At 41.2% G+C, this 26,830-nt stretch overlaps 1 protein-coding gene across 1 annotated transcript; it reads left to right on the top strand.

The window, feature by feature from the left end:
• Positions 1 to 5,226: 5,226 nt before the first annotated feature.
• On the top strand, positions 5,227 to 26,719 carry SCOT (Succinyl-CoA:3-ketoacid CoA transferase). Its single transcript, XM_065231842.1, has 4 exons — positions 5,227 to 5,427; positions 6,419 to 6,614; positions 25,052 to 26,022; positions 26,094 to 26,719. The coding sequence occupies exons 1-4, from the start codon at positions 5,353 to 5,355 to the stop codon at positions 26,406 to 26,408; spliced, it is 1,557 nt and encodes a 518-aa protein (XP_065087914.1). The 5' UTR covers positions 5,227 to 5,352; the 3' UTR covers positions 26,409 to 26,719.
• The last annotated feature ends 111 nt before the right edge of the window (positions 26,720 to 26,830 follow it).

Raw genomic sequence — 26,830 nt, 5'->3', positions numbered from 1 at the left:
CCATTTTTTCCCATACTGGAAAAACTGCTTAACTGCCACAGAGGGGGTTTCCATTATATGTGAGAAAAAAATTGAGCAGTTAGTGGTGAAATAGCGAAAAAAACAGCCCTATGACAGGATGCCATTATAGCGTAGGCAACATGTCATACATAAAAGCGGCGTTGTTGCTTCTTTACTACTTCTCTGGCTGGAGCGATCTTGTATACAGGTAGCTTTGGTAGCAAGCTGCTTGCGGGGAGCCTTTCCTCCGGTCCGGTTTCCGTCTGTGTTGATCGATACAAATGGAAATGCGGCTTCGGTTTGTTCCGTTTAGTACCAACTATGTGATGGCTCTGTTCCTTGTGATCTTAGCAAATGTATGGGAATTTTCGATGCTTCAAATTTTCGTTAAATTTCTTAACTATTTTCACTTTTTGTACCATATGCCAAAAAATTTCTGGATAAATTCCCCGTCGAATGGTATATTGCATGACATATTTCACATTAAAACTTTGGAGAAATATGCATTTGAAAACACCCCCTTTTTCGTTACATGCCTCATTTTCGATGTCTTAATTTTACCCCAGTATAGTTAAGAAAGACGTAGTCCTGCGTCAAAAACTAAAAGTGTAAACGTTCAAATTTGATCGTTTACACGTCAAACGACACAAGCCAAACTTCAAATCTTATGTTCCCTACCAGAAACTCAGCCAGATTGTGGCGGCCATAAGCGATCGTAAAATACTGGATACATACCACATGACCATCTTTTGTAGAAATCTAAGTTTGACCATTTCCTCTGGAAACTATTTCAGGGACATTGTGCGGCATACCGGACTTCGGATATAATAAGTGTTACTTCTACGGTGTCAGTCTTCCATCTGATTTGTATTTCAATGATTTGGGTTTGGGTGAACTTATTGTTTACATGATCAAAGCTTCCTACTTTAACTTATTATTAAAACATCTGGTATGCATATGCGCTGACAAAATAAGGTTGGGTAAAAAGGTTGCTGACAGGGTGACTTGCTAGTAGGTCAGGGTAGTAGGTCTGCTTTTGGTTTATTGTTTAAAATGGTTATGGAATGAAGAAGTGGTTGATGGAAATTTATTAGGGTCAAGAAAAGGATGGGACAGATTTGGATAACTTGAGCTAAAGCGTAATGCTACAATTGGGTGGCCAATGTCACTGTACTCAATTGGCATGGTCACTAAACACATGTTCATACAATTCAGAAAATATTGATATGCCGCATGCCTAGTTTGTGTTTAATTCGATTTGACCTGGAACTGCTCATGGTCAATTGAAGCCGGTTGAAAATAAAATTATCTTTTGTTATTTGGCCTGCAAATGGTTAATTGAAGTCTCGAAAATAAATGATAAATTAATGAATCTTAACAAAAGAAGCATAGAAGCGTATGTATGGAGAATTGATTTTTTTTTCTCCAAAAATATTTAATTTTGAAGAAAGAACAGACACAATATTTAGTATATACAGCAAAAAAATGTAATATCGATCAACGTAATTCAAACTGATGTATGAAATAATGATGTAATAGCAAAAAGCAGAAACAATATTACATCAATGGATGTAATTTTGTTCGCAAAATCGATGCACATCGTACAATGTGATATTACACAACCGATGGATTGACCTGGTTGCAGCAGTTTCGATGTAATATACAACAACTTTTTTTGCTGTGTTGGGCTTCGTACAAAATTGAGTCAGTACCTGGCCAAACATTCTTTTTTGACGTAGAACTACGTCTTTGTCGACTATACAGGGGTGCAAATCAAAAAATATGTGTTGTGAAGAAGTGTTAGGTTTTGAACGCTTGTAACTTTGCCATTTATAGATCAAATTAAAATCCAAATACGTTAATCGATAGGATATTACATTACAAACCTTCTGAAATAAATATTTTTTTAATTTTTCTGTAATAAAACTTTCGAAAAATGTACAAATGATAATTTTATCACTGTTTTCATGAAATAAGCGTTTTTCCCAAACCCAGTCATCATAATCGAGTACCACTTGGTTGCACATCGTTCTGAAAAGATGTAAAACAGCACTGCTGTCGCGCTTCTGCTCATTACCGCTTCGGACGGCGTGGCGCTTGGTCCTGCAGTAAGCAGGAGCAAGTAAGCCGTTAAAGGTGACTTGGGTCCCGTTCGACTAAGGGGCTGTTCATTAACTACGGGGGGGGGGGGGGGAAGGGTTTAAGAATCCCAAAAAATTGTCTACGTAGCTAATTAACAGCCCCTAATACGAAACCCGGAAAAGTTATTTATGCAAAACACCCCTATAACGTCAACCTGAAAAAAACATGGACGGGAAATAATTGTCAAGCAAACTACAATGTAGTAAAAAATAGTTTAATTCCGTTAATGTTTTTACCCAACTAGCCTCTGAAAAAAATCGCTCACAATATTTTGATGTTATTCTGTGGGTGATTTACCACCAACTGACTGTAAAACATATCTGGTACCTCTATATATGCAATCAGATAAATATCCGAAGTCCATCCTTTTTTACAAATTCTGCACAAAAGATACTTTCTGCCCCGCGCCATTCATAAAAAAAACATAAAAAACGGTGGGAAATCCTGTCAGGGGCGGGGCTTAGAAAGTATTTTTTGTGCAGAATATGTAAAGAAGGAGGGGCGTCGGATGTTATCCCAAATGCATATACCGTGCATCATAGCGAAAGAAGCCCTATCTACTGTTTCTGATTGGGTTCTTTAAGGGTATTGAGGTAAAGGCATATTCGTAATCTACATTAAACATGGAACCAAAATCCGAAATTTGATCCAAATTGGAGCACTGTAACTATTTTAAATAAGTGCGATTACATTAGAAAATATCACCATCTTAGCGCCCCTCAGTGGGACTTTGTATGGGAGTGAGCTGTCAATTTGTTAGTTTAGTTTGACACAGTGGAGTTTGATTTAAAAATCGAGATGAAAGTCTACGGTTTCGTTAGATCGTTGTGCTTAGAGATGAACTAGCCTAAGGCTAAAAATCTCTTCAATAAAGATTAAAAAAAAAGATCGTTGTGCTCAAAAAACGAAGCTCTTTCAGATGATATATAAAAATCGACACACTTTTTTTAAAATTAAAGAACCCAATTAGCGCAATTACTCAAGAATACTTGTTTGATTATGAGCCTGCGTTTCAATAAAATCCTATTTTGAGAACATTGTTCATTTTTTAGTATTATTAGAAACTAGAAAGTTAGACTTTTTCACCAAACACACATTTTTCAATCTTCACTTTCTTCTCTGCTTCAGAAACCTAACTTAAAACTAATGATGGAGCTACTGAAAAAAATAATGTATTTTTTGGCAAATGTTTTATCCCACAACATTCATGGCGTTTTTGTGTACTATACTGAGATGCAAATCAACAAAAAATGTGTGACGAAAAAGTGTCAGTTCCTATTGCATTGACATCGACAAATTTAGTGTACATTGATCACAGCAAAATAACTCAACATTGCCCTAATAAAAATTGTATGGTTAATTTGCTTAACGACGTGTTCTGGGTATCATCCAAACCATTTGTGGAATAGTTCAATGATTTGGGTTATCGTTCGTTTATGGTTATTTTTTATTAGGGTGATCAACCCAAAGTAGTTATGAAGGGGAAATTCTGTCAATTCTTAACCATTAAATTAAATTGAAATACATTGTCTCATGCGTTAGATGAACCGTGGTCTGATTATGCTAACATGAATGGTTGCGAGTTTTGAACCATAACTTTTTTTTTTAAATACTTTAAAAATTTAATATAATGTATAATAATCAAAAATGCATGACATACATCAATTTTGCGTAGTTCTACGTCATACTGCGGTCGTGTTTAGGACACAACCCCTTAATTTTTTTCTGATAGGTTCGTTAAAATTAATAATTTAATTCGTTAAAATTGAGATTTTCCGATTTTCTGCATACAAAATAAATAATCGTAACTTTTTTTCACTAACGACATCTGCTCCAAAGTAGGTACCTATTAAACATTTTCTTAGTTCTCACTTCGAAATGTAGGTAGCGCGTGATCAAAATTTTTTTTTGTCAATTGGCGTTGACGGCACTGTCGAAAAATTTGCTCTTCCAGCAAATGTAGACAGTTTCTTATGGGAATTTTCGATGGAGTGAAAGGATAGTACGAAGTCCGCCATGTTTCACGCACAGTCTGACGTTTGCTTATGGATTTTCTCATAGGAGTAAAGAGCTACAGAGTCGCCGTCAACGCCAATTGCGCACGGTCGATCAGACCCACTCAAAATTGACTCGAGTCGACGCAGGCAAACGTCAAAACAAAAAAGGTTTACACGCGAGTGTTGTGCAAGCAAAAGAAGGCAGCAGCTGTTTGTTGTGTGCGCGAGATCTTACCTTCGGTGTTTTCGTGAGTCTTGATACACTGTAACTGGCGAGTACCCATTAATGGGTGAAAAAGTACCCATTTTGTGGTAGTGTATGGACCTGTCAAAAAATGCGTAAATGAAAATTTCAAATAGTGGGTACTTTTTCACCCATTTCCGAAACCTGTTCAGGGATAAAAAATGGGTACATATTTACCCATTATTGGGTGAAAAATATCTTTGTTGCACCATAACGTTGCTGACATACTTGGTTTACATTTTCGAGTGCATTTGTTCCGAAAACTACAAAAAGTGATATATATGAATAGTTTAAAGAATGGTGATAGCTTCAAAAAGCTTCAAGGTAAGAAATGCTATATGATTTGAATGATTTCTTAGCTTATAACGTTTTTAAAAGCATATTTGTTTCATTCCACAAATTTGAGTCCCATAAATACATTTTAAAAAATGGGTACTTTTTTACCCAGTTACGGAAAACAATGCGTTCTGGAAATGGGTAAAAAGTACCCCATGATTTGACGTATAAGCTCTTTACCCATTAGTGGGTAAAGCCGTTTTACCCATTTTATGAGTTTACCTACTTTACCGCGAAATGGGCATTTTTTCACCCATTAATGGGTACTTTCCAGTTACAGTGTACGGAACCTCCTGTAAGAAGTAATCTCGTATCTACCGGTCTAGCTAGTACCCGTGGTAGTAACATTTGCTTCAGATAATACAACCTGACATAATCGTCTGTGTAGAGGTAAGTTTCTGCGGTTTCTGCTCTTGCTCCCGGTGCGCGAGTAATTCTGGACAGCACTGTACGAATGTCTTCCTTGTAGAAGTTCCTCCCAAGCGCGGATCAGTCGATATTGTGAGTTCTAACTGTGAACACAGTTCCGAGAGAAGGAGAAAACCCGACACCCCGGAAAGTCGTGCCTTGAATTGGATCTGATTGATTTTTTGGTGTGCAGGTGCATCGTCGAATAACACAGAAACAGCGGAAATGGCTTTGACTCTGTGCACCGGCAAGGTGTTCACCGCCTTCCGGATAAATCAGCGGACCCTGGAAATCACCAAGGTGAGTGTTACGCCTCCCTTTCAGTCGGTCCAGTTTCCCCCACCATGTCCATTGATGGTTGTGTTACCTAACTCGGTTGAACGGAATGATTCCGATTGTGATTGAATTAAAGCTTGTTAACATCCATAAATTTGATAAATTTACGCACTGCGCAGAATTTGGACTATATGGTGCGATTGATTGAGGGAGGTGAACTCTTGAGGGAAAGTACTGACCCTCCCCCGATAACGTTGACAACTCAGCAGGTGAAGGAAGAGTAAGGGGAGTTGAGGATCAATTTAAGTAAGAGTGGTGGCACCCAAAAAAATAGACTGACGCGCGCGAAAATCGGTCCTCCTTTGACTTTCCTTTTTAATTCGTATGACTTTGTTATACATCCACTGCGTCTCTGAATCTGCCGGCAACGATATATAACCTATTGCTATAATTCACGCTACATACGCAAGCGTGGCAAGGTTACTCACTTAGGAAAGGTTTATTTTTACTTTCGTCGAAACGGACGACTGTATTTTGCACGTCGTAGAAAATGTAGAAATGCATTGGTAAATCGTTATTATAGTTTACATGGTTCTCATTGATAGAACGTTCCACCTTATTGGTTTAGAGAAAAAATGAACAGGTGAACATGGTCGATTTGCGCACGTAGGTAGTTTATATTAAAATAGATGACGTCATTGTAAATGAATTGCAAATTCTCAGATCTCGTAAATACAAATTGCTTCTAACGCAAAAACAATCCATAGTCCGTAAACAACTATGCTGCTAAGCCGAGCCTCTAGACACTATTATAATAATATACAAATAAGGTTCACAGAACAACAAAAACAACCCGGCAAGCCCTCATCCGTACACCACGCTTGGTAACACAAACTTGTAAATCCCTCCTGGCACTACCCGACAACTACTGTTTCATTTACCGCATCTCATCCATCATTGCCGCATATAATAACAAACACATTGATCCGCTTCTCTCGACGCTCCCGAACCGCAGGTCCTCGCGTGTCGCTACTCGACAACGAAAAAGCGTTCCAAGATCTTCGAATCCGCCGAGGAAGCGATTGCCGACATTCCGGATGGTGCCAAGCTACTCGTGGGTGGCTTCGGGCTGTGCGGTGTTCCAGAGAACCTGATCGGGGCCTGCGTCCAGAAGGGCATCAAGGATCTGACCGTGGTGTCCAACAATGCCGGTAAGCAAGCTGATTTTATCAACAAGCGTTTACAGTAGATTTGTTTTGTAGCTAGGGCTTAAACGGTGTAGATAGATAGCGGGAGTGATCAGAAGACTTCAGGGCCAATAGATAGCGTGAATGAAACGGTCGGAACTCACGTCCACATGAGCTTATCAATTATTAAATTAGCATACCTATATGTATTCAGTTGCAATGTGGTATGAGACTGACTGAATCCAGCATCACGCCACATGCACTGGAAATTGCTCCAGAGAATGGAAGAATACGCAAAAAAACAGGATGGCATTTAATTATAGCTAATGGCGATTACGGTTTGGTTCGGTTAGGCAAAGTAATGCAATTCTAGTAAAATTATTTAAATTTACAATTTCTAAAACGAAAACCAATTTTGTGGTTGTTAAGCAGTAGGGCAGTTGGCGCTAGGTCTAACAATGTGTTCGTATTCCTACTAACAGATTATTTACGGTTTGTTTGATGACTAATGTTCTTTTCTAGGCGGCGGTACGTGATGGAAAATTTCAATTGGCAAATTGATCCTAAATTGATAAGATTTTCCCTTTTGTTCTATTTATATTTATTGTATCTTCTCATAACGTTTGTTGGTGGTAGTTTACATCGCATTAACTGTTCTATTTGTAATACAGTCAACTCTCCCTTACTCGATGGTCTAATAACTCTAGAGTATTTCAATCATTTTACAAATTTCCAAATTTATCTCCCTCGATGATTTCTTCTTTATCGAGTTGTGGGAATTTACTGTATTAAAATATGTCGTATTAAGTCTGCTTTCCATTGGTTTTATTTTCAAATATAAAATTCTCATGTATAACGTACACAATGTAAATTACCTATTCACTATGGTTGCGTTCTTGAATTACGTAACGTAAAAAAAAAGCGAATGTTTTAACATCACTCACTTCCTCATTACGCACATTTCCCATACTTAATGGCGTGTAAGGAGTTGTCTGGCTAACTATCAACCCCGTCTTGCATTACGTAATATTTGAACGGGACCTATTCGCTAATAAGTCATGCAAACGCCATCAATTTTATAAGAGTTTTAATACCAACAGCAGTAGTGGTGGTAAATGTATATGTTTTCGTGTATTGGGTACATTTCAAGCGAAGCCAGGGATAACCGGTGATCCATGGCCACACTTCGCCAGCCTCGTAGTCTGCGAAGGGTCCGCAGGTCGCCTTCTACTTGGTCGATCCACCTTGCCGCCTCTTCTTCTTGTTCCTGTTGGGTCACTTTCTAGAACCATGTTCACTGGGTCGTCGTGCGGCATTCTTACGATGCACCCAGTCCACCGTAGTCGCCCAATTTTTGCAATGTGGACGATGGATGGTTCTCCCAGCAGCTGGTGCAATTCGTGGTTCATTCGCCTCCTCCACGTTCCGTCATCCATCTACACTCCACCGTAGATGGTACGCAACACTTTCCGTTCGAAAACACCAAGGGCGGCGCGTTGGTCCTCCACGAGCATAGTCCAGGTCTCGTGGCCGTAGAGGACCACCGGTCTAATCAGCGTCTTGTAGACAGTCAACTTCGTGCGGCGGCGAATTTTATTCGACCAGAGCGTCCTCCGGAGTCCAAAGTAGGCACGATTCCCTGCCATAATGCGTCTTTGAATTTCTCTGCTGGTAGTGAGCCCAAATACACGAACTTATCGACCACCTCGATTTCGTCACCGTCAATCTGAACTCGGGGTGGGAGGCTAACATTGTCTTCCCTAGAATCTCTTCCTTTCATGTATTTTGTCTTTGATGCGTTGATGGCAAGTCCAATCTTCCTAGCTTCAGCCGTCAGTCTGATGTACGTTTCCGCCATCGTCTCAAAGTTCGGTGCCATGATGTCAATGTCATCGGCGAAGCCAAGAAGCTGGATGGACTTCCGAAGATCGTGCCACTCGTGTCTATCCCAGCTCTTCTGATCACACCTTCTAATGCGAAGTTGAATAGCAGACACGAAAGTCCATCAACCCTCTTCGAGATTCAAAGGGACTCGAGAGTGTCCCCGATACTCGAACAACGCACATCACTCGATCCATCGTCGTGTTGACCAATCGCGTCAGTTTATTCGGAAATCCGTACTCGTGCATAATCTGCCATAGCTGATCTCGATCGATTGTGTCGTATGCGGATTTGAAATCGATGAACAAATGATGTGTGGGCACGTTGTATTCGCGCCATTTCTGCAGAACCTGCCGAATCGCGAAAATTTGGTCCGTGGTAGCGCGGGCACCCATGAATCCCGCCTGGTATTGCCCCACGAACTCTCTTGCAAATGGTGACAGGCGGCGGCATAGAGTTTGGGAGAGTACCTTGTAGGCGGCGCTCAGCAGTGTGATCGCGCCGTAGTTGGAGCAATCCAACTTGTCACCCTTTTTGTAGATTGGGCATACGACACCTTCCATCCACTCCTCCGGTAACATCTCCTCCTCACAAATCTTGGCAGTTACCCAGTGCAGCGCTCTAGCCAGTGCTTCACCACCGTATTTTAATAGCTCACTTGGTAGTTGATCTACACCAGTTGCTTTGTTGCCGACCGATCTCCTCCTCAGCTTTTTGAAGATCAGGGGCCGGTAGCCTGTAGTCTTCTGCGCGTGCTCCAAGGTCTGTTGCCGTGCCACCTTCGTTTTCTGCTGCTTCACCGTTGAGGTGCTCGTCATAGTACTGCTTCCACCTCTCAATCACCTCACACTCGTTCGTGAGAAGGTTACCGTCCAAGTCCTTGCACATATCGGATTGCGGCACGTAGCCTTTGCGCGAACTATTTAGCTTCTCATAGAACTTCCGTGTGTCGTTTACGCGGTACAGATTTTCCATCGCCTCGCGATCTCGGTCTTTCTGCTGACGCTTCTTCCTTCGGAAAACCGAGTTTTGTCTGTTCCGCGCTTGTCTGTATCGCTTCACATTCAATCGCGTGCGGTGCTGCAGCATTCTTGCCCGTGCTGCATGCTTCTCATCTACTAACAGTTTGCATTCGCCGTCAAACCAGTCATTTCTTCGATCCGGGATTGCAGTACCTAGTGCCGCTGCAGCAGTACTACCTATGGCGGAACGGATTTCCCTTCAGCCATCTTCAAGAGAAGCAGCGCCAAGCTGCTCTTCTGTGGGTAGTGCAACTTCCAGCTGCTGCGCGTAGTCCTGGGCTACTCCGGCGTCCCGTAGTTGCTCAATGTTGGGTCGCTGCGTTCGACTTCGACGGGTGTTATGCACCGTCGAGAGTTTTGAGTGCAAGTATACTGCAACTAGGTAGTGGTCCGAATCTATGTTCGCACTGCGGTACGTGCGGACATTGATAATGTCGGAGAAGAATTTCCCGTCGATTGGAACGTGATCGATTTGTTCTTCTGTTTGCTAGTCAGGTGATCTCCAGGTGGCTTTGTGGATATCCTTGCGGGGGAAAAAGGTACTTCGAACTACCATACCCCGAGAGGCTGCAATGTTCACGCATCGTTGGCCGTTGTCGTTCGATACGGCATGCAGGCTGTTTGGCCCGATTACCGGTCTATACATTGCCCCCCGTCCTACCTGAACGTTCATGTCGCCGATGACGATTTTGACGTCCCGTTCGCGAACAGCCGTCGTACACCTGTTCCAGCTGCGCATAGAATGCTTCTTTCTCGTCGTCGGGTTTCCCTTCGTGTGGGCAGTGCACGTTGATGATGCTGTAGTTGAAGAAACGGCCCTTAATCCTCACGACTTCGAAGTTGCGTGGTTGAAGTTCGTCATAGATTAACCTATCGCAGCCCGGGAAGCCGAGCGATTTGCAGTTTCATGTTCCGATTTTCCAATCGTAGTCCTTTATGTATTTTTCCAGGGCGGCTTGTTGGGCCTGCCCCAACCCCTGTCTCGCCGGGGGACCATCGTGCGCAGCTCTGTTTAGAGTTCCACGCTGGCACTAGGACGGTGATCAGCCGCTCCTAACATGGAGAACAGACGCCGTTTTGAGCCGCACCTCTCTATCACCGTACTATGGTTAACGCGCCAGTGTTCGCGTCGCACCTCTTCACTTTGCTATTGCCGGACTGGCAACATTGCCCAGGCTACGCCACCCAGCTGTGTCCATGTTTCAGCTGGTAGTCTTTTGTTATCATATGACTCGGGGAGGCGTGAAATAGGAACTTGTGAGGACCAGAGCTAGGTATTCCGCTCCTTCCAGGTTGTCAACTCACCATTTTGTAGTAGCCATCTGTAGTAGTATTAGTCTCAAAGGCAGGGATTTTTTAAATAGTATTCTTCAGTAGCTAGCCATAAAGTATTTAATAAATTCAACCATTTAATTTTAATATTTTGATGTAACAACTACTCCAGGAAGCGTCAGTAGACTTCACCAGATGTTTTCCAACTTTCTCCGATTTCGGTTGCTTCTGACTAGCTCCAGATGTTTCTTCCGATTTCCACCGAAAGTTGTCTGAAGAATCTTTCTTAGAAGTTTCATTTTTCTGAGTTCACTGGTTTCTTACTACCTTTCCTTGTGGACTACGTAGATGTCCTGACTTCGTAGATGGTGCTGCTTTCAAGATATAGCTTAAAGATACAGTAAGTTCACATGTACACTAGCGTCGCGTAGTGAGATAATTTTCCAAATATACCTGTACAGAATGACCATTTGCAATGCCTTGATCATCTTACTTATAATGCAGAACCTTGATTATACCAGAGGAACTCAGACCAGCAGTTCACTTCTTGGTTCAAGTACAGATTTAAATCCGAAATGTGGGTTCTAGCGAGGGCTCGAGAGCAGGAGGCAGTTAATCAGACTCCATTAGTACCCTTAATTCAAATAATGCTGCAACTAACACAAAACAAACTACAGAAGTCATATTCATCATCCTCTATATTCGGTCTCCAACAATGTTCCCCACCGGTTCCAACTCTTTCCGGCTGCTGATAGACCGTTGCTTGTCACATCACAAAAGGCTATGTTTCTGGTCTGCCTTTGAGGGCATTATGAAAGCTATAAAACCGAAGACATCATCATATCAAGAAGATTTGCAACTTTGCCAGAATCCAAACGACAAAAACAGTAGCGCTGCGCTTGAGCGAAGGTGGAAGCAACTCATAGAAAAATGAGCAAATACACAAACCTTTCTTCTGATGTTTGCCTCAGGGTTGCCACAAATCTTTGTTCGCCGATGACGCAGGCATTTTCGCTAAAGGAAGAAGTCTTCGTGTTATTCGCAGCAGACTGCAGAAAAGTTTACAATCATGACACTTGCTTGACACTCGACAACGCATCAACCGACTACCGCTGACAGAACGTTTTGTCACGCAGTGAGAGGTAGAGCCATGGCAAACAACAATCATCACCAGTAATGGTCGCTGCTCACAGGCAAAACGTAACACTCGCTGCTGATGATGTAAAGCGAAACGACAAAAGAAAATGAAAATAATGCCTACGCATTCCAAGTTCGTCTCGGCACGCGCGGTGTGAGTTACAAACACAGCTGGCAAAATAAATCGGAAGCTGTTGGGCAATGAGCTGGATTATCGAGGTGAAGCAATCGTTTAAGTTGTGTGAGTAAAACCTCTGTACGATACAAGCAATTAGTGACGTCACTACTTGTGTTTAAGTTGATTTTTTGGTTTACTAATACAACCATATTTCACGATCTGCTTCACCTCTCTCTGTACCTCATTGGCTGTTGGGCACACTCACCAACCCACTCACATAAGCAAGCAAAGCAGCGCAACTGCTTCAAAACGAGCCCAGTTGAGTGTCGTGATTGTCGGGATTGACCAGTTCGGCGATGGATCAACACCGAAGACGACATTCACCTGTTGCTTTTTACTTCTTTCTTCAACTTACTGGATGGTCATGTTGAGTATTTCGACAAGCACATTGACGAGTGCACGGATGGATTTGAGTTCACTCACTCGACAAAAAGTGACACAACAGCGGGGCCCTGTTTACTAAAAATGAACACATATGTGTTCATTTTTAGTAAACAGGGCCCCGCTGTTGTGTCACTTTTTATCGAGTGAGTGAACTCAAATCCATCCGTGCACTCGTCTATTGATGGGAATGTATTAAGCATGACTACCATCAGCTGTTTGACGATCGTGATTGTGATAGGTCGCAACTCTGATAGCATTGATCTGGAAAAGATTGATCAGTACCGATTGCGGAAAAATGATAGGAGTATTCTTTTGAACGATTGTTCGAAATATAACACTAAAAACGTCAATTTTAGACAAATATTATAAAACTTCGTATATCTCAGTTGTTTGAAGATGTATACGCTTTTTGGTCTTGGGCAACTTTTTAAGAGTGATTTGCGGCAAAACCCGCCAGTATCACACCCAACGTCAGTGCCTATTAGACTGATGCAAAATTTGAAATTTTCGCTCCACAGTGTTCAAACGGTTTCAAATTGGGTCCTGATTAGCCTCCGAAAGTTTAAACTCATTTGATAAGAAACTGACTTGGCTCAAAACAATTTAAGGCTTATATAGAAATTACTATGGGAAAACAAAACTTTTTGTTCATGGTCTTCTAGCTTTTTTACATATTGTACTGTTAACCAATTCTATTGCTATTCTTATGGGAATTTTTATCAGCTACAACTTTGCCGAAAATCATTTTTCAGCAAAACGTCAAATTAAATAATTATTAATTGTTTAAGAGACTGATAATCTTATGGTAAGATTAAGCAATTGTATTGTGGGCAACACTGTATTCTGCAGTGTGACATAGTAGCCATGATTTTTGTCCTCTATTCTACGCGTCATAAACACCAATGTTGCCTGCTGAACAGTTGATTGAGCATAATCATAAGACATCAGTGACTTGAATCATTTATAACTTTTGTTCCTAGCATTTGATCGAAAAGTAGTCTTCAACAAAGTTGTAGCTGAGAAAATCAAGCTTAGCTATCATTTTCTAAAGTAGAGTGAACTGGTGAATTTTGAGATTGATATGAACCGAAATTATGGTTTCTCCATAGTACTTCCCATACAAACTTCAAATGGTTTGTGCCAAGTCAGTTTCTCACTAAATGAGTTCAAATTTTGGAAGGCATCAGGGCCCAATTTGGAACCGCTTGAGCACTGTGGAGCGAAAATTTCAAATTTTGCATCAGTCTAGTGCCTATACGTTACCCGAGCAAAGTTGGTTAACAAAATGAAAGCAAATCGATATTAAAGTGTGCAGTTCCTATCATAATGAAAACTCATTTTGATTTCAAATGTTGCGACATAAGTCTGATATCATATCAAGAGCAAATTTTCATTATGTCGTAAGTAACATTCGCACCGATCCGAGAAAAATAAAGTTTTGTTTTGATGACCGAAAAGTTATTCCTATTTCCAATTAAACACATATAATCTCATAGTGATAGCAATGTTTATCATATTCAGCCGGGTTTTAATCATACAAAGGCAAATCGCTAGCTTTCATGCTTAGAAATACTGGTTTTTGAGTCAAAAGTTATTATACGTCGTTTGGTGGCCCCTATTGTTACTTAAGTCAAAGTGTATTTACCAGGATATTCGGGAGAATTATCAATTACGTCTCCTTACGTGCAGCCCATTCATCATTTTAGGACCACCGAAATCATCGTAGCAACAAACAGTTCGATTTATTCACTTTAATAATGAGAAAGCGAAACGACGAACGTACACTTTTCACGGGTTTCTCAGCGCTGTTACTTAAGTCAAACGGCATCTCCATAGAAATTGGGTGACTTAAGTAACATCGAAAACTATTTTGATCGGAAGGTGATTACGTCAAAAAGCAATTTGACTGGTAAATAAATTTAAAAATGGGAATTGATCCTATATTCGGACAGTATATAGTGTAATAGCAGGAGAATCGATTGACACTGATAGCTCGACTTTGTTTACCTTTGTTACATTCGACGTAATGAAAATTTGCTCTTGATATTGTGCTTTCATTATGCAGTCAAGACTTTTGAAATGAAAGCAACTTAACTTGAAGTTTTGCTATTTACGTCTTGTTTAAAATTTAATTGAAATTCATCTGTCGTTGAACTAATGATTATTGTTTATTTGATTTGTTTGACACATTTTAGGTCATTCGTGACTTGCCCGGGGTGAGATTGGAGCCCAAGTATTTCAGATTGAGAAACATTAATGGTAACCATTTACTCCAGGCCCGTATTCAGTTAAACATTATGAATGCAAAATCAGTAATCAAATTGATTTCAATGAAAGCAGGATTAGTTTTCCGTTTGCTTCGACAGTGTAAAATTTTGCTCTCATTTTTGTTGTGTTAACCGTTAAGTCAACCAAAATGAGATCAACTGGAGTATTCAAAATAAGTTACATCATAACAGCAAATTTTGATTTCAATTTGATCTTCAGCTTTGCTCTGGTAGCGTACTACGACGCGGCTCTCAATCAAAGGAGTAACAAGTGTGATACTATCACTGGTTCTCTCATGTAGTGGTTTATCAGAGAGGGGAAGCTTAGTCATCCCCATTGCTTGCCCATGGCGCCATTTTATCGCGGCATGAGCCAGCAACGCCGGCCATAAACCTATCGTCTCCAACACTCCACTATAAAGCATGAAATTAAGCCCGCCCACCAACAGCAAGGTGCAAAAACTCCAAGGAGAGGGAAGTTTGTATCGCTGCGCCATCTTTGCGGCAAAAATTGGAACTATTTGTATCCACCAAATTGTAGTCCTAATTAATCCAATAAATTTCACTGAAGACGTCAACTCAATTGGATGCAATACCAGAGCGTTATTATTTGTTTCCTGCTAGATTTAAATCCTGACCCACTGTGTATCGGAGGATAAATTCTATCAGAGACACCGTGAGTTGTTTATGATAGAGCCTTAGATAAAAAACTACAAGGGACAGCCCAATGGGGTTGTACGAACAGTTGACGTAGGACTACGCTCACATATGTTAACTATTTTGAACGAACGTTATTTAAAATTCCCGGCTACTGCTGGACACGGGTTGACCCGGTGATTGGAAAGGCAGCGAGCTTCGCTACGAGAAATGGGCACTCAGAGAATCGGCCCAGTTGCTTCAGGATTAGAAACTTGGTTGCTACCAGGAATTTCATTCATGCCAAATTTAGTAAAACTCCTAAACCATCTCTTTTGAAATTAGTTATTGGCCCTAGAAAAGGGCCGTTTCAGATTGGGAAAATGAACGAAGCTTAACCTGAAACCATATAGGGTGCGTCCCTGTCGCTTCAGAGTGTACGCTTGGTGTCTTCAGAGTAGGTAACAGCGTCACGAATGACGTTTTCCAGCAACACCTTCAGCACACCTCGGGTTTCCTCGTAGATCAGACCGGAGATACGCATTATCACGTAGAGCCTGACGACAGTCTTGGAAATACCCTGTAAGTTATTATGCAACACCTTACGATGACGCTTGGCTCCTCCTTCGCTGAGTCCTTTGCCTCCTTTGCCACGTCCAGCAGGCTTTGTTTATGCTGTTTAAGCTGTCTTCGGGTACGGTTGACACGAAATGGATGCGAAAAACTTTCCATTTAACTCTAGAGAGCGAGCTCAATACATTCTGACCTGCTTGAATACCTGTTTTATACCTACTCGAAGGCTAAATTCTTCTTGCAAGTTGTTGCATTTTTGTTCTTTCATCGTTTATGATTGGTTGAACATAACAAAAGTATGTTATTAGAGGAGAAAGTGGTTGAAATTTTTATTCAACGTGTTCGATTCATCGTATCTGCACCGTAACTAAGCACAATGGCTCGTACCAAGCAGACCGCTCGTAAGTCCACCGAAGGACAGGCTCCTCCTGAAATCGCCCAGGACTTTCAAGACCGATCTGCGCATCCAGAGCTCGGCTGTTGCAGGAATCCAGCAAGGCCATCTGGTCGGTCTGTTCGAAGATACCAACCTGTGCGCCATCCACGTCAAGCGTGTCACAATTATGCCAAAGGACATTCAGCTGGCTCGTCGTTCTTAATTTCTTCGTCGAAATCTAACAAAGCTGGACCTTTTCAGAGTCATTAAAAGATTCCACAAGAGAGTTGGGAAGGAAATTTCTGCTGCTTTCACTGATCGCATCACAATGAATCCTGATCTTAAAATTGAAACCAACAAGTGCCCTAGAACCAAAAGCGGTGCTATGCTAGTTTTCATTGCTGTGACGACGACTGTAAGGGGCTCAGAAGCAGAAGGATGAAAGACAATTCTCTATCGATTTCACTTACCTATTTCGCACTATTTCTGCTATTCTCTTCTATCATCCACAACAACAATGGTATCAATGAATGTTGGCCGTCGAGTTAACGTTATCCGACCTTCTTAAGTTGCTCCTCCGTGAATGATCAGAACTAATCAACTTGCACAGTGCGGTTGTTACTAGAGACCGACAATTCCTCAACATCTCCACGGCTGTCTCGGGAAGGATAGTTGTGTTAGTGAGGTAGGTTATTTTTAGATCAGGATTCATGTAGTAAGTGATGCGAGCGGTTAAAGCAGAATTTGTTTTTATTTAAATCTAATGGGAATAGGATAAGGCAAAGTGAAAAATTGCAAGGATGGGGACGGGCCTGGGATCGAACCCCGACCTTCTGCCCAGTAAGCAGAAACGGTAACCACTGAGCTACCGAGCCTCGTCGTAATGCTACATCGACATGTTTCGTCTAGGAATGATTCTCTGATGACTGTGTTGGGAAAGCAGCATAAGCATGTACGTAATTGGACAATGCTGGACATTTACCACTTTTTCAATAGTTTCTTTTGAAAAAATCAACAGTCAGAAGCATTGCTATCGATGCGTAGACATATTGCTGATCGATTGTAGATAAAAATTTTGAAATTGGACCAGGGACAGCAAAGTTATTAACGTTCAAAATCTTTCACAATTTTGTTTCATGTTCCATTTTTGGTTTTTTACAAAGTGTACCTCCATATAGAAATCACAGACGTAGTCCTACTTCAAAAAAAATGGTAGCTTTTCAGGTGGTCAGTTGGTATACGAGAAAAGTACCAATTATAACATTCAATTGTTTTTCCTTGATTTGTTTTCCGTGCTGAGCACCAATGCTACCGACGCCAGGGAGGCAGCTCCCACACCTGGAACCTACATATCGACCCATTAAACTCATTAACCGGGGACCAACGGCTTTGATCAGAGATGTTATGCCTCAGAACATCCCGGCGGCGCCGACTGGGATTGAACCTAGGCCTGCTGGGGTGAGAGGTAATCACGCTTACCACTACACCACCGGCGCTTAACATTCAAGTTACATCACCACTGAATATGTCCTAAGTTAAACATTTCCAAGGGCCTAAACACATCCTGCCTGCGTGCGTCATTCAATTTTAACAAACCATTTCTAACGTCCCATTTTTTTGGGTAAAAATATTCAGACACTACCGGTTCAAACTGGTAGCTGTATTAATCTTTAAGAATACGATGAGAAACAAAATTGACAACAGGCAGACGCAAGTTCTACTCTACGTTGGTATAAACGCCATGTGCATAGTTTATCGCTACAACCAGCGAACGAGCGAATATAAAAAGCGGAGGCTTGTTCGTCTGGTTGCCAATCGAACTCGCTCATCGTGCATTACTTAACTGTTGCACGCAGACATTTAAACTAATCAAATGGGGAGGCACCTCTGCGCAAGCGCAATATAATAAAAGTCTGGCACGACTCGGGAAAAAAAATATTCAAGAGCAGGAAGAAGTTCACCAGAACCCGGCAAAACCGGCTAAGCCGCGCTACTACAGCTTACATAATCTTATGTTATGGTTTGATGAATATACCGAACCAACATCAAAAAGACGTCACTCAGCAAACGTGGGCGTCTGATGCGCAAACTGCTAGATTTTCGCGCAGCGACACATTTAGTTGATAAATTTGGACGTGCGATAAGATAATGAACGCCACCTACCTCTAGATGATGGTTAATTACCCCACGAAAGACTGACCATCCCCTTGTCGTAACAGCTAACGTCCGGTCACACCACCCTATTCTTGGGCGTGATAAGAAAGGCTGGCAACTCGTACTCAGTAAATCACGAGAACACCCAGTCTGAACCGAACCGCATTCTTATCTATGCCTTGATGGCACCACCAGGATCGGAATAGAGGCTTCATCATCAGGTCAAGACTATTAAACAAGCGTTAGCTCTGGGCGAGAGGTGGTTCAATCCAGTTTTTTGGACACGAATTCGGTGGGTGCGTTGAATGCCGTATACCTAATGGTTTTGCATCATACATGCTGCGTTATCGCCGTTGACCTGCCAAAACAAATTCGAACAGAAATCGCGCCGGGGATTTTGCCCATCTGCTGACTCCATCCATTAGGAGGTATCGGCTGGCCGAAATTATGAATTTTAAATATTTGGGTTATCGTACAGGAGATTGCAAAAAAAAGAGGTTATGTTGATTTTGGGTGTTAGGTTAGCAATAAAATGCGTGACTTAGGTATCGTTTTACAAGAGTGACCTCGGATTTTTTTGTTTTCTAGAAATCGTAAATTAGTGTTATGACATTCGTTATGAGGATGAAATATAGTGCTGTAAGTCAACGAGTTCGATTTTGAATGCGGTATATGACAAACTATGAGCCGACCATACGGTGGGTGCAAAAAGTATTCGTCTAGCTGCAAACTTTTTACAAAATGGCTTTTAAAATCATGTTAGGGGCAAAACATATAAAACTAGTGATCAAATCTGATAGAAAATTATTTCACAAATCTGTTTCATTTAAAATCAACAGAAACACATTCGATTTGCGATAACGCCGATAACACAAGAAATATATAACTGGCAGTCTAGCGCATAGAGTATTCGTCTACATACGCTTTACTCAATGTAGTGTTGAGAATAAAAGCAACAAGTGAATATTAATTCTTGGTTGGGATTCCCTTTGAATCTAAAACTACTTGGAACGTTCGTGGTTGTGACGGAGGGTGGAATTTTGTCCCATTCTTCTTTCAAAGCTTGTTTCAATTCATTTTTATTTGAAATATGCCTTTTCCTGATTTCATCTCCAGTATCTTCCAAAGATGTTCAATTGGGTTGATGTCTGGGCTCTGTGGGGGCGTTTAAAGTTGTTTTGGAGTATTATATAGCAGCCACTGCTTAGTATTATGAGCTGTGTGCTTTGGATCATTATCCCGTTGAAAGATGTAGGTTCCTTGTAAGTCCAATTTTTCAGCACTGACACTCAAATGTTCTTTTAAAATGCGGATATACATCTTATGATCCATAAAACCTTCAATAAAATGTAATTTTCCCACACCTGCAGCACTCATACACCCCCACACCACACCATAACAGAACCTCCATCATGTTTCACAGTTGGAACAAGGTTCTGCGGCTGCATCTCAGAATTTTTTCCCGCCATACCGTGTGTCGGCAATCTGATCTAAATATGTTATATTTGCTTTCATCCGAAAATATGACACGATTCCAAAAGTCTTCATCCTTCAAATGGTGTTCCTTGGCAAAATCAAGTCGATCCTTACGGTTTGTTTCATTCACCCAAAATTTCTTGAGAGCTACTCGGCCATGATACCCATGTTTTGCAGGTATTTCTAATTGTAAGGGTACATACTAATACTATACCTTGATTCCTATTCGTTCTAACTCACTAGCAAGCTTTGGTGCATTGGTTTTAGAATTTTTCTTGATTTCCCGTACAATAAATCGCTCATCCTTGTTGGTGAACGCCCGAGGACCACCACTTCGCGGTTTATTTTGGAAGGTTTTTGTTTTGCAGAAGTGATCAATAATTATGTTATTCTTATAATTAGGCAAGAACGGTTTCATTATTAAAATGAATAAAATAACAATAAAGTATGATTAGGATCATCGGATATAGAGTATTTTCATTCTTTAGGGTTGTTAAAATAATTACGCTATGGAAATCTCAACATACCAGCACAAACTATGGTTTTTTACAGTGTAATTTCCATGAAGTCTAGATTTTTAGGGGGTTACCAATTTGAAAAGTCACCCAAACGAGAGGTAAGACAACGAGATATCGTTTTTAAATGTTCCTCAAGTAATTTTCTAAAAAAAACTCTTGCACGGCAATGTCGTAACATGCTTTAGTTAGGCAGTGCAGTATACAACTGGCATCGGGACAACATTCCAAAATTCATGAAGAGGGCGGTACCAAAAAATTAGGACGTGTTGGGGTATAAGTTTGTTCAAGACTTTTACTCAAGGGACCACGAGAAAGTCAAATAAACTCAGTCCTTGTTGCACAGTTTAATCGATTGAAAGGTCGAACGGGGTCTGCCTATAAGCCTGGATATCACGTACACTGACTTGCACTCGTTATGAAGACGCAGAATAAGTCTCCGTTTGCTCTGGGTCGTCTCCTTTCCTTTCCGGCCCATGTTGCTAGCTTTTCTACTACAGCGACTATACCTTCCTCAGATAGCTTTCAAAACAACAATACGCAGTGTTCTGTCATTAAGCAATCTACGCCGAAGTACTACAAAAATGCGTTAAATGAGGTTTTGACAGTTTAACATTTCAATGCAACGAATACTCCTAAGTGGACGAATACTTTTTGAGCATGCACAACAATAAGAACTATCCAGTAATCGTATTCTTGTCACCAAGAATAGACTTCCGTTATTAATTTTTAATAATTAAGATTTATTGGTTCATTTTCTACTATATGTAAACACTAATGTTTTTTCCTTGTCCCCAAAACACTGAAAACGGAACCAGTTTTAAGAAATATGCAGCTAGACGAATACTTTGTGCACCCACTGTATACAAAGGCTCAATGCACAAATTTGGGTTCAATCGGACATGATTTGGGATGGCGCAAAATCGTCAAAGATGGAACTTTTTTCATCTGAAAATCTACCAAATCGAAATTTGTTGTACACTCAAAAAATAAATCATATTTCCGGTGGAAAATATCCATTACAATTTCACATAACTTTCATGTGATCTCATAATTGGCAATCGCACCACAAAATCACATGAACCTTATGTCTCCAATGAAGTTTATGTGATTATCACATAGAATTCATGTGATCATGTGAATGTTATGTGAATCTATACATATAAAAATAAATTTCTGTCTGTCTGTCAGTCTGTCTGACCCTTATAGACTCGGAAACTACTGAACCGATTGGCGTGAAAATTTGTATACAGGGGTTTTTGGGGCCGTGGAAGGTTCTTATGATGGTTCGAGACCCCTCCCCCTTCTGTAAGGGGGGGCTCCCATACAAATGAAACAGAAATTTCTGCATAACTCGAGAACTAATCAAGCAAATGGAACCAAATTAGGCATGTGGGGGCGAGTGTGGGGGTATAAGGAGATAATCATAGGGGGTAGCCCCTTAGATAATAGGGGGGGGGGGGGCTACGTACAATATAGCATGCTTTTTTTTAAATCGGCGCATAAACTCAAGCTAATATTGAATCCCGAGCAAGACCGGGCACACTCAGCTAGTTTCAGATAAAAATCATTAATTTTGTTATTGGAAAAATGTCATGTGCGTTCCCAATGGAAACTATATGAAGACTTTTTTCAGTGTATGCTAAATGATTCGAAAATGCGTGAAGTGTCGAGATTCAGTGTTAACTCGAAAAAATATTTTTTTGTCGAAAATAAACTTTCTGACGCTTAGGCTGCGTTCCATTTGGTGAATTTTCACTTAAATTTGACAGAGGGAACATTTTCAAATAAACCTACTATTCGAGCAGACTTATTTCTGACAGATCAGGACTCAATTTTGACAAATACCTTTTCGAAAATCGGACGATCAGCAAGAGAGGGATTTTCGAAGTGTCAAATCTCGTGTCAAATTTAAGTGAAAATTCACCAAATGGAACACAGCCTTATGTTCGAAATCCCTCTGTTGTTGATCTTCCTATTTTCGAGAAGGCGTGTGTGTGTGTGTGTATTCCCTCTAACCCCCACTGGCCTGCAGTGTTATTGCGGAAGAACTCTCTCTACAATGTCGCATTTATGGTCATTGTAGACAGCTTTAGTCCGAGAGTTAGAAGGTGATAGCTATATTGCACACAACAAATTTAAGTTTTCATTATCAGTAAAACGAATTGCTGGATCATGATCAGCAATCCAATATTTTACTGAAAAACAGCACACGATATTATTACCGAAAAAATCAGCTAACATAAACTAACACCCAGTCAAAGAGCTGTCAAACTGTTAGCATCACAGTCGCAAGTATTTTTGCTGTCTAAAATTAAATAAAATTATGTAGGTAATTTGGAAAAGAGTTTGGCGATTTTATCATTATTATTTATATATTTGTATCAACGATCCTTTACAGAAGCTGGAAGCTCTTATAGTGAAAACAAATTCGATTCACTGAATTTAATAGTTTAATCAGCAAAATGCTGCCAAATGTCAGAATTTTGAATTGCTGAAAGATCAGTAAAGAAATATTGCTGATTTTCAGTAAAAGGATGTCATTTTGACAGAAGTTGGAATTGCTGAAAAATTCAGCTGCATTATTTTGCTGATCTTTCATCAAGTCTAAAATCAGCAAAGTTTTGCTGATTTTCAGCGATTTAAATTTGGTGTGCAGATCCAACAACCCATTTCAGAATGTCTGGCGAGTCCGCCCGTTCCGAGGTTACTTTCACTCACAATAAGCCCCGCATGTATGCATCACCGTTATCAAACGGATATTGGTGATACATACACACTTCCAGGTTCGAAAATATTCTTTTCAACCCTGGCATGTATTTAGTTTAATGTTGATATTTCATTTGTACACAAAAATTTGGACAGCTCTCACCATATTCTGCTCTTCCGCCGCCGTTAATTGCTTCCTTTGGAATTCCTTGGACTTTTTCTCTAACGCTTCGTATTTCATTCCGTGCTTCACCGGCAATTTCCTTCCGTAGATCGTCCTTGGTTGGTTGGTTCTAGTATGATTCCGCCTTTTTTGGTCGGTTTGAAGTCCACCATATGTTATTGAATTGCCATGGTGATCTGGGACGAGGCTCACGTCCAAAGTCGCTGGTCCATCAAGCGCTCCGTGTGCGAAAGGAGAATGAAAGAAAGAAATACGAAAGGGATCAGTTTCAAGAAGTGACAATTTCATCAGATTCCCCAACTAACCATACTCAAGCAAAGTAAGAATATACAAGCTATATTGCGACTATATGGTTACTTGGGTATGGCCGTCAGAATGGTTCATCGGTTGCGAAGTATTTCTGAAAGTGATGCGTAATATTTCTCAATGTTTTGATTTTATCAATGTTATATCACAGACAAGCAGACACAACACATTGAACATTTATCATTGTAAACCCTACCGCCATCTGTCGTATACACTATGATGGGCAATACACTCAACAGATGGTTGTAGTGTGTAAACGTCAAACGCTAGGGAATTGATTATGTGCACCACAAGTGGCAGTACTACCAACTAAGAAACATTTAAATTGACCGTTAAAACGATTTTGATGAACGTTTTAAGAGTGTTATGTCTGCTTGTCTGTGATCATACCTTCACTATCGCAACTTCGGGTAATCTGCGAAAGTACTTGCATTTTTCTCAGGCACTTTTGATCTAACTGCAATTACTGTCTCATACTCGAAATGTGCCACGACCAAATTGGCACAACGACGCCCTATAAGCTCTCTGACCGAAGCGCAGGGCTTCCTATTTTCGAGAAGGTGTTTGTCAAAATTGATTCCTGGTCTGTCAGAAATAAGTCTGGTACAATAGCAGGTTTATTTGAAAATTTTCCATCTGTCAAATTTAAGTGAAAATTCACCAAATGGAACACAGCCTTGGTGAAATGTCGGAAGTTGATTTTTTTCGTTGATGCTAAATAAATTAAAAATGCATGAAACGTCGAGATCTAGTGTTATCCGTAGAAAACTCTTTTGTCATAAATTGACTTTCTGGGAATTATAAATTATTCGAAAATTTCCGAAGAGAAATATCTGTCCATTATGCAATTTTAATTTCTTTGGCATTCATTTTTTTTTTATTATTTCCGAATTTTCACCAGGGAAGTTGGTTTTTGGCAAAAACAAATGGATCTCGACGTTTCAACAACTCGAAGTTGGGCGGAAATTGGACAACGATGTTCAAGTGACTTGACAGCAAACACAAAAATGAGTTGAACGCCAAATTTAATCGTCCAAACCGGGCTTAAGCGTTAGCAACCATGTCTCTCACGCTGAAGGTCACGGGTTCAAATGTTGGCACCGAATAAGTCATAAATGGCCTGACAAATGTGAAACCATTCATGGACGGCTGAGCAAGCAAAGATGATATGCGATTATGGGCAGTGTGTACATCTACATACGACTTCTTATTGTCTGGGACGGCCTTTCTAACGCTTACAAATGTTCATGGCTTTTAAACACATATTTTTCACTTGAACATCCGTTCTGGCTAGGTTAATGTTTCCTTTCACCGGCTTTAAATGTATCGTATGTTCTTTTTTTTCGTCCAACGTGTGCTCAAAACTAACCACACACCTCCCACCATTTTAGGCATCGATTCCTTCGGATTGGGATTGTTCCTGCAGAAGCGCATGATCAAACGTATGATCGCCTCGTACGTGGGTGAAAATGCCGAATTCGAACGTCAGTATCTGACCGGTGAGCTTGAACTGGAACTCACACCCCAGGGAACGCTGGCCGAGCGGATCCGCGCCGGAGGTGCCGGCATTCCTGCCTTCTTCACGCCGACTGCCTTCGGTACCTTAGTTCACGAAGGTGGTGCCCCGATCAAGTACGGCAAAGATGGAACCGTCGAAATTGCCAGCCAACCGCGGCCGGCGCAGATGTTCAACGGCAAACCATACATCATGGAGGAAGCCATCACCGGAGATTTCGCTCTGATCAAGGCGCAGGTTGCTGACGAAGCTGGCAATCTGATCTTTAACAAATCGGCTCGAAACTTCAATCCGACCATGTGCAAAGCTGCCAAGACGACCATCGTCGAGGTGGAGGAAATTGTCCCGGTAGGCTCGCTGGATCCGGATCAGGTCCATATGCCAAGCGTGTTTGTACATCGCATCATCAAGGGAGCCAAATACGAGAAGCCGATCGAACGCCTGCGAATTCGTGAACCGAAGAAGGTTGCATCGGTTGTGGCCTCCACTCCAGCAGCTAAGCAGCGTGAGCGGATTGTGAGACGTGTTGCCTTGGAATATAAGGATGGTATGCACATCAACTTGGGAATCGGCATTCCGGTGTTGTCGTCGAATTACATCAAGGGTATCAATGTGTTGCTGCAGTCCGAGAACGGTATTCTAGGACTGGGACCATTCCCAGAGCGACACGAAGTGGATCCGGATCTAATCAATGCCGGAAAGGAGAGCGTTACCGTTTTGCCTGGAGCTTCCTACTTCTCGTCGGACGACAGTTTCGCCATGATCCGCGGAGGACACATCGATATTACCGTTCTGGGAGCCATGCAGGTGTCGCAGTTTGGCGATCTGGCCAACTGGATGATTCCCGTGAGTAAAGCATAATGAGGTCTTATCTGACATTTTAGAGTCTTAAACTTGTTTTGTTTCTTTTATAAAAGGGTCGCCTGGTGAAGGGTATGGGTGGAGCTATGGATCTGGTGGCTGCCCCCGATACCAAGTGCATCGTAACGATGGAACATACCGCCAAGGATGGTTCACACAAAATTCTCACAGACTGTTCACTGCCAGTGACGGGTAAAAACTGCGTGGACATGATCATCACCGAGAAGGCCGTCTTCGATGTGGATCAGGAGCGAGGTCTGATCCTGAAGGAAATCGCCGACGGTGTCACGGTGGAGGAAGTCATCACCAGCACCGGATGCAACTTTGAGGTATCGCCCGACCTTAAACCGATGGGTCAGATTGATGAGTAGAATGGTAGAGGTGAATGCGTGCGTGTGTTTTTTATTCGGAAAGATATGCTTTAGCTGTATCTGATGGTATCTCAAGAGAAGGGGGATGTGTTGGTTGCATGTACATTTTTAGGGACTCAGGAAAAAGCATTTGTTTCTTATGACGGTGTCTTCACTCCGTTGCTTCGGTTGCCACACAAAGATTATTATTACTAGAGTGTTATAGGTGGAACACTAAGTGTAAAAAACCTTTCTGCTGTTACAGTTGATAAGTTATTCGTACGGTCGGATTGAAAATAGTTTTTTTTTAATACATGCTATACTAGACTGTAGCGGGTGAAAGGTTGTATTGTGTCGATCGCAGGTTTTGAAGACATCCCAACAAATTTCCAGATGCTGACCTCTACAACATATTTTACCTTCACCTCCTCGGTCACAATGAC

This window comes from Ochlerotatus camptorhynchus, unplaced genomic scaffold (genome assembly GCF_037179485.1).
Source record: "Ochlerotatus camptorhynchus isolate MF236.1 unplaced genomic scaffold, CSIRO-AGI_Acam_v1.1 ptg000361l, whole genome shotgun sequence".
Classification (NCBI taxonomy): Eukaryota; Metazoa; Arthropoda; class Insecta; order Diptera; family Culicidae; genus Ochlerotatus; species Ochlerotatus camptorhynchus.
This window is presented reverse-complemented; position numbering and strand designations above follow the sequence as displayed.

Excerpts from the sequence above, each read along its gene's own strand:
- SCOT (XM_065231842.1), top strand. The coding sequence starts at position 5,353 with ATGGCTTTGACTCTGTGCACCGGCAAGGTGTTCACCGCCTTCCGGATA. Across the intron at positions 6,615-25,051 it reads CGTGGTGTCCAACAATGCCG|GCATCGATTCCTTCGGATTG; the intron begins GTAAGCAAGCTG and ends CCACCATTTTAG. Across the intron at positions 26,023-26,093 it reads TGGCCAACTGGATGATTCCC|GGTCGCCTGGTGAAGGGTAT; the intron begins GTGAGTAAAGCA and ends CTTTTATAAAAG.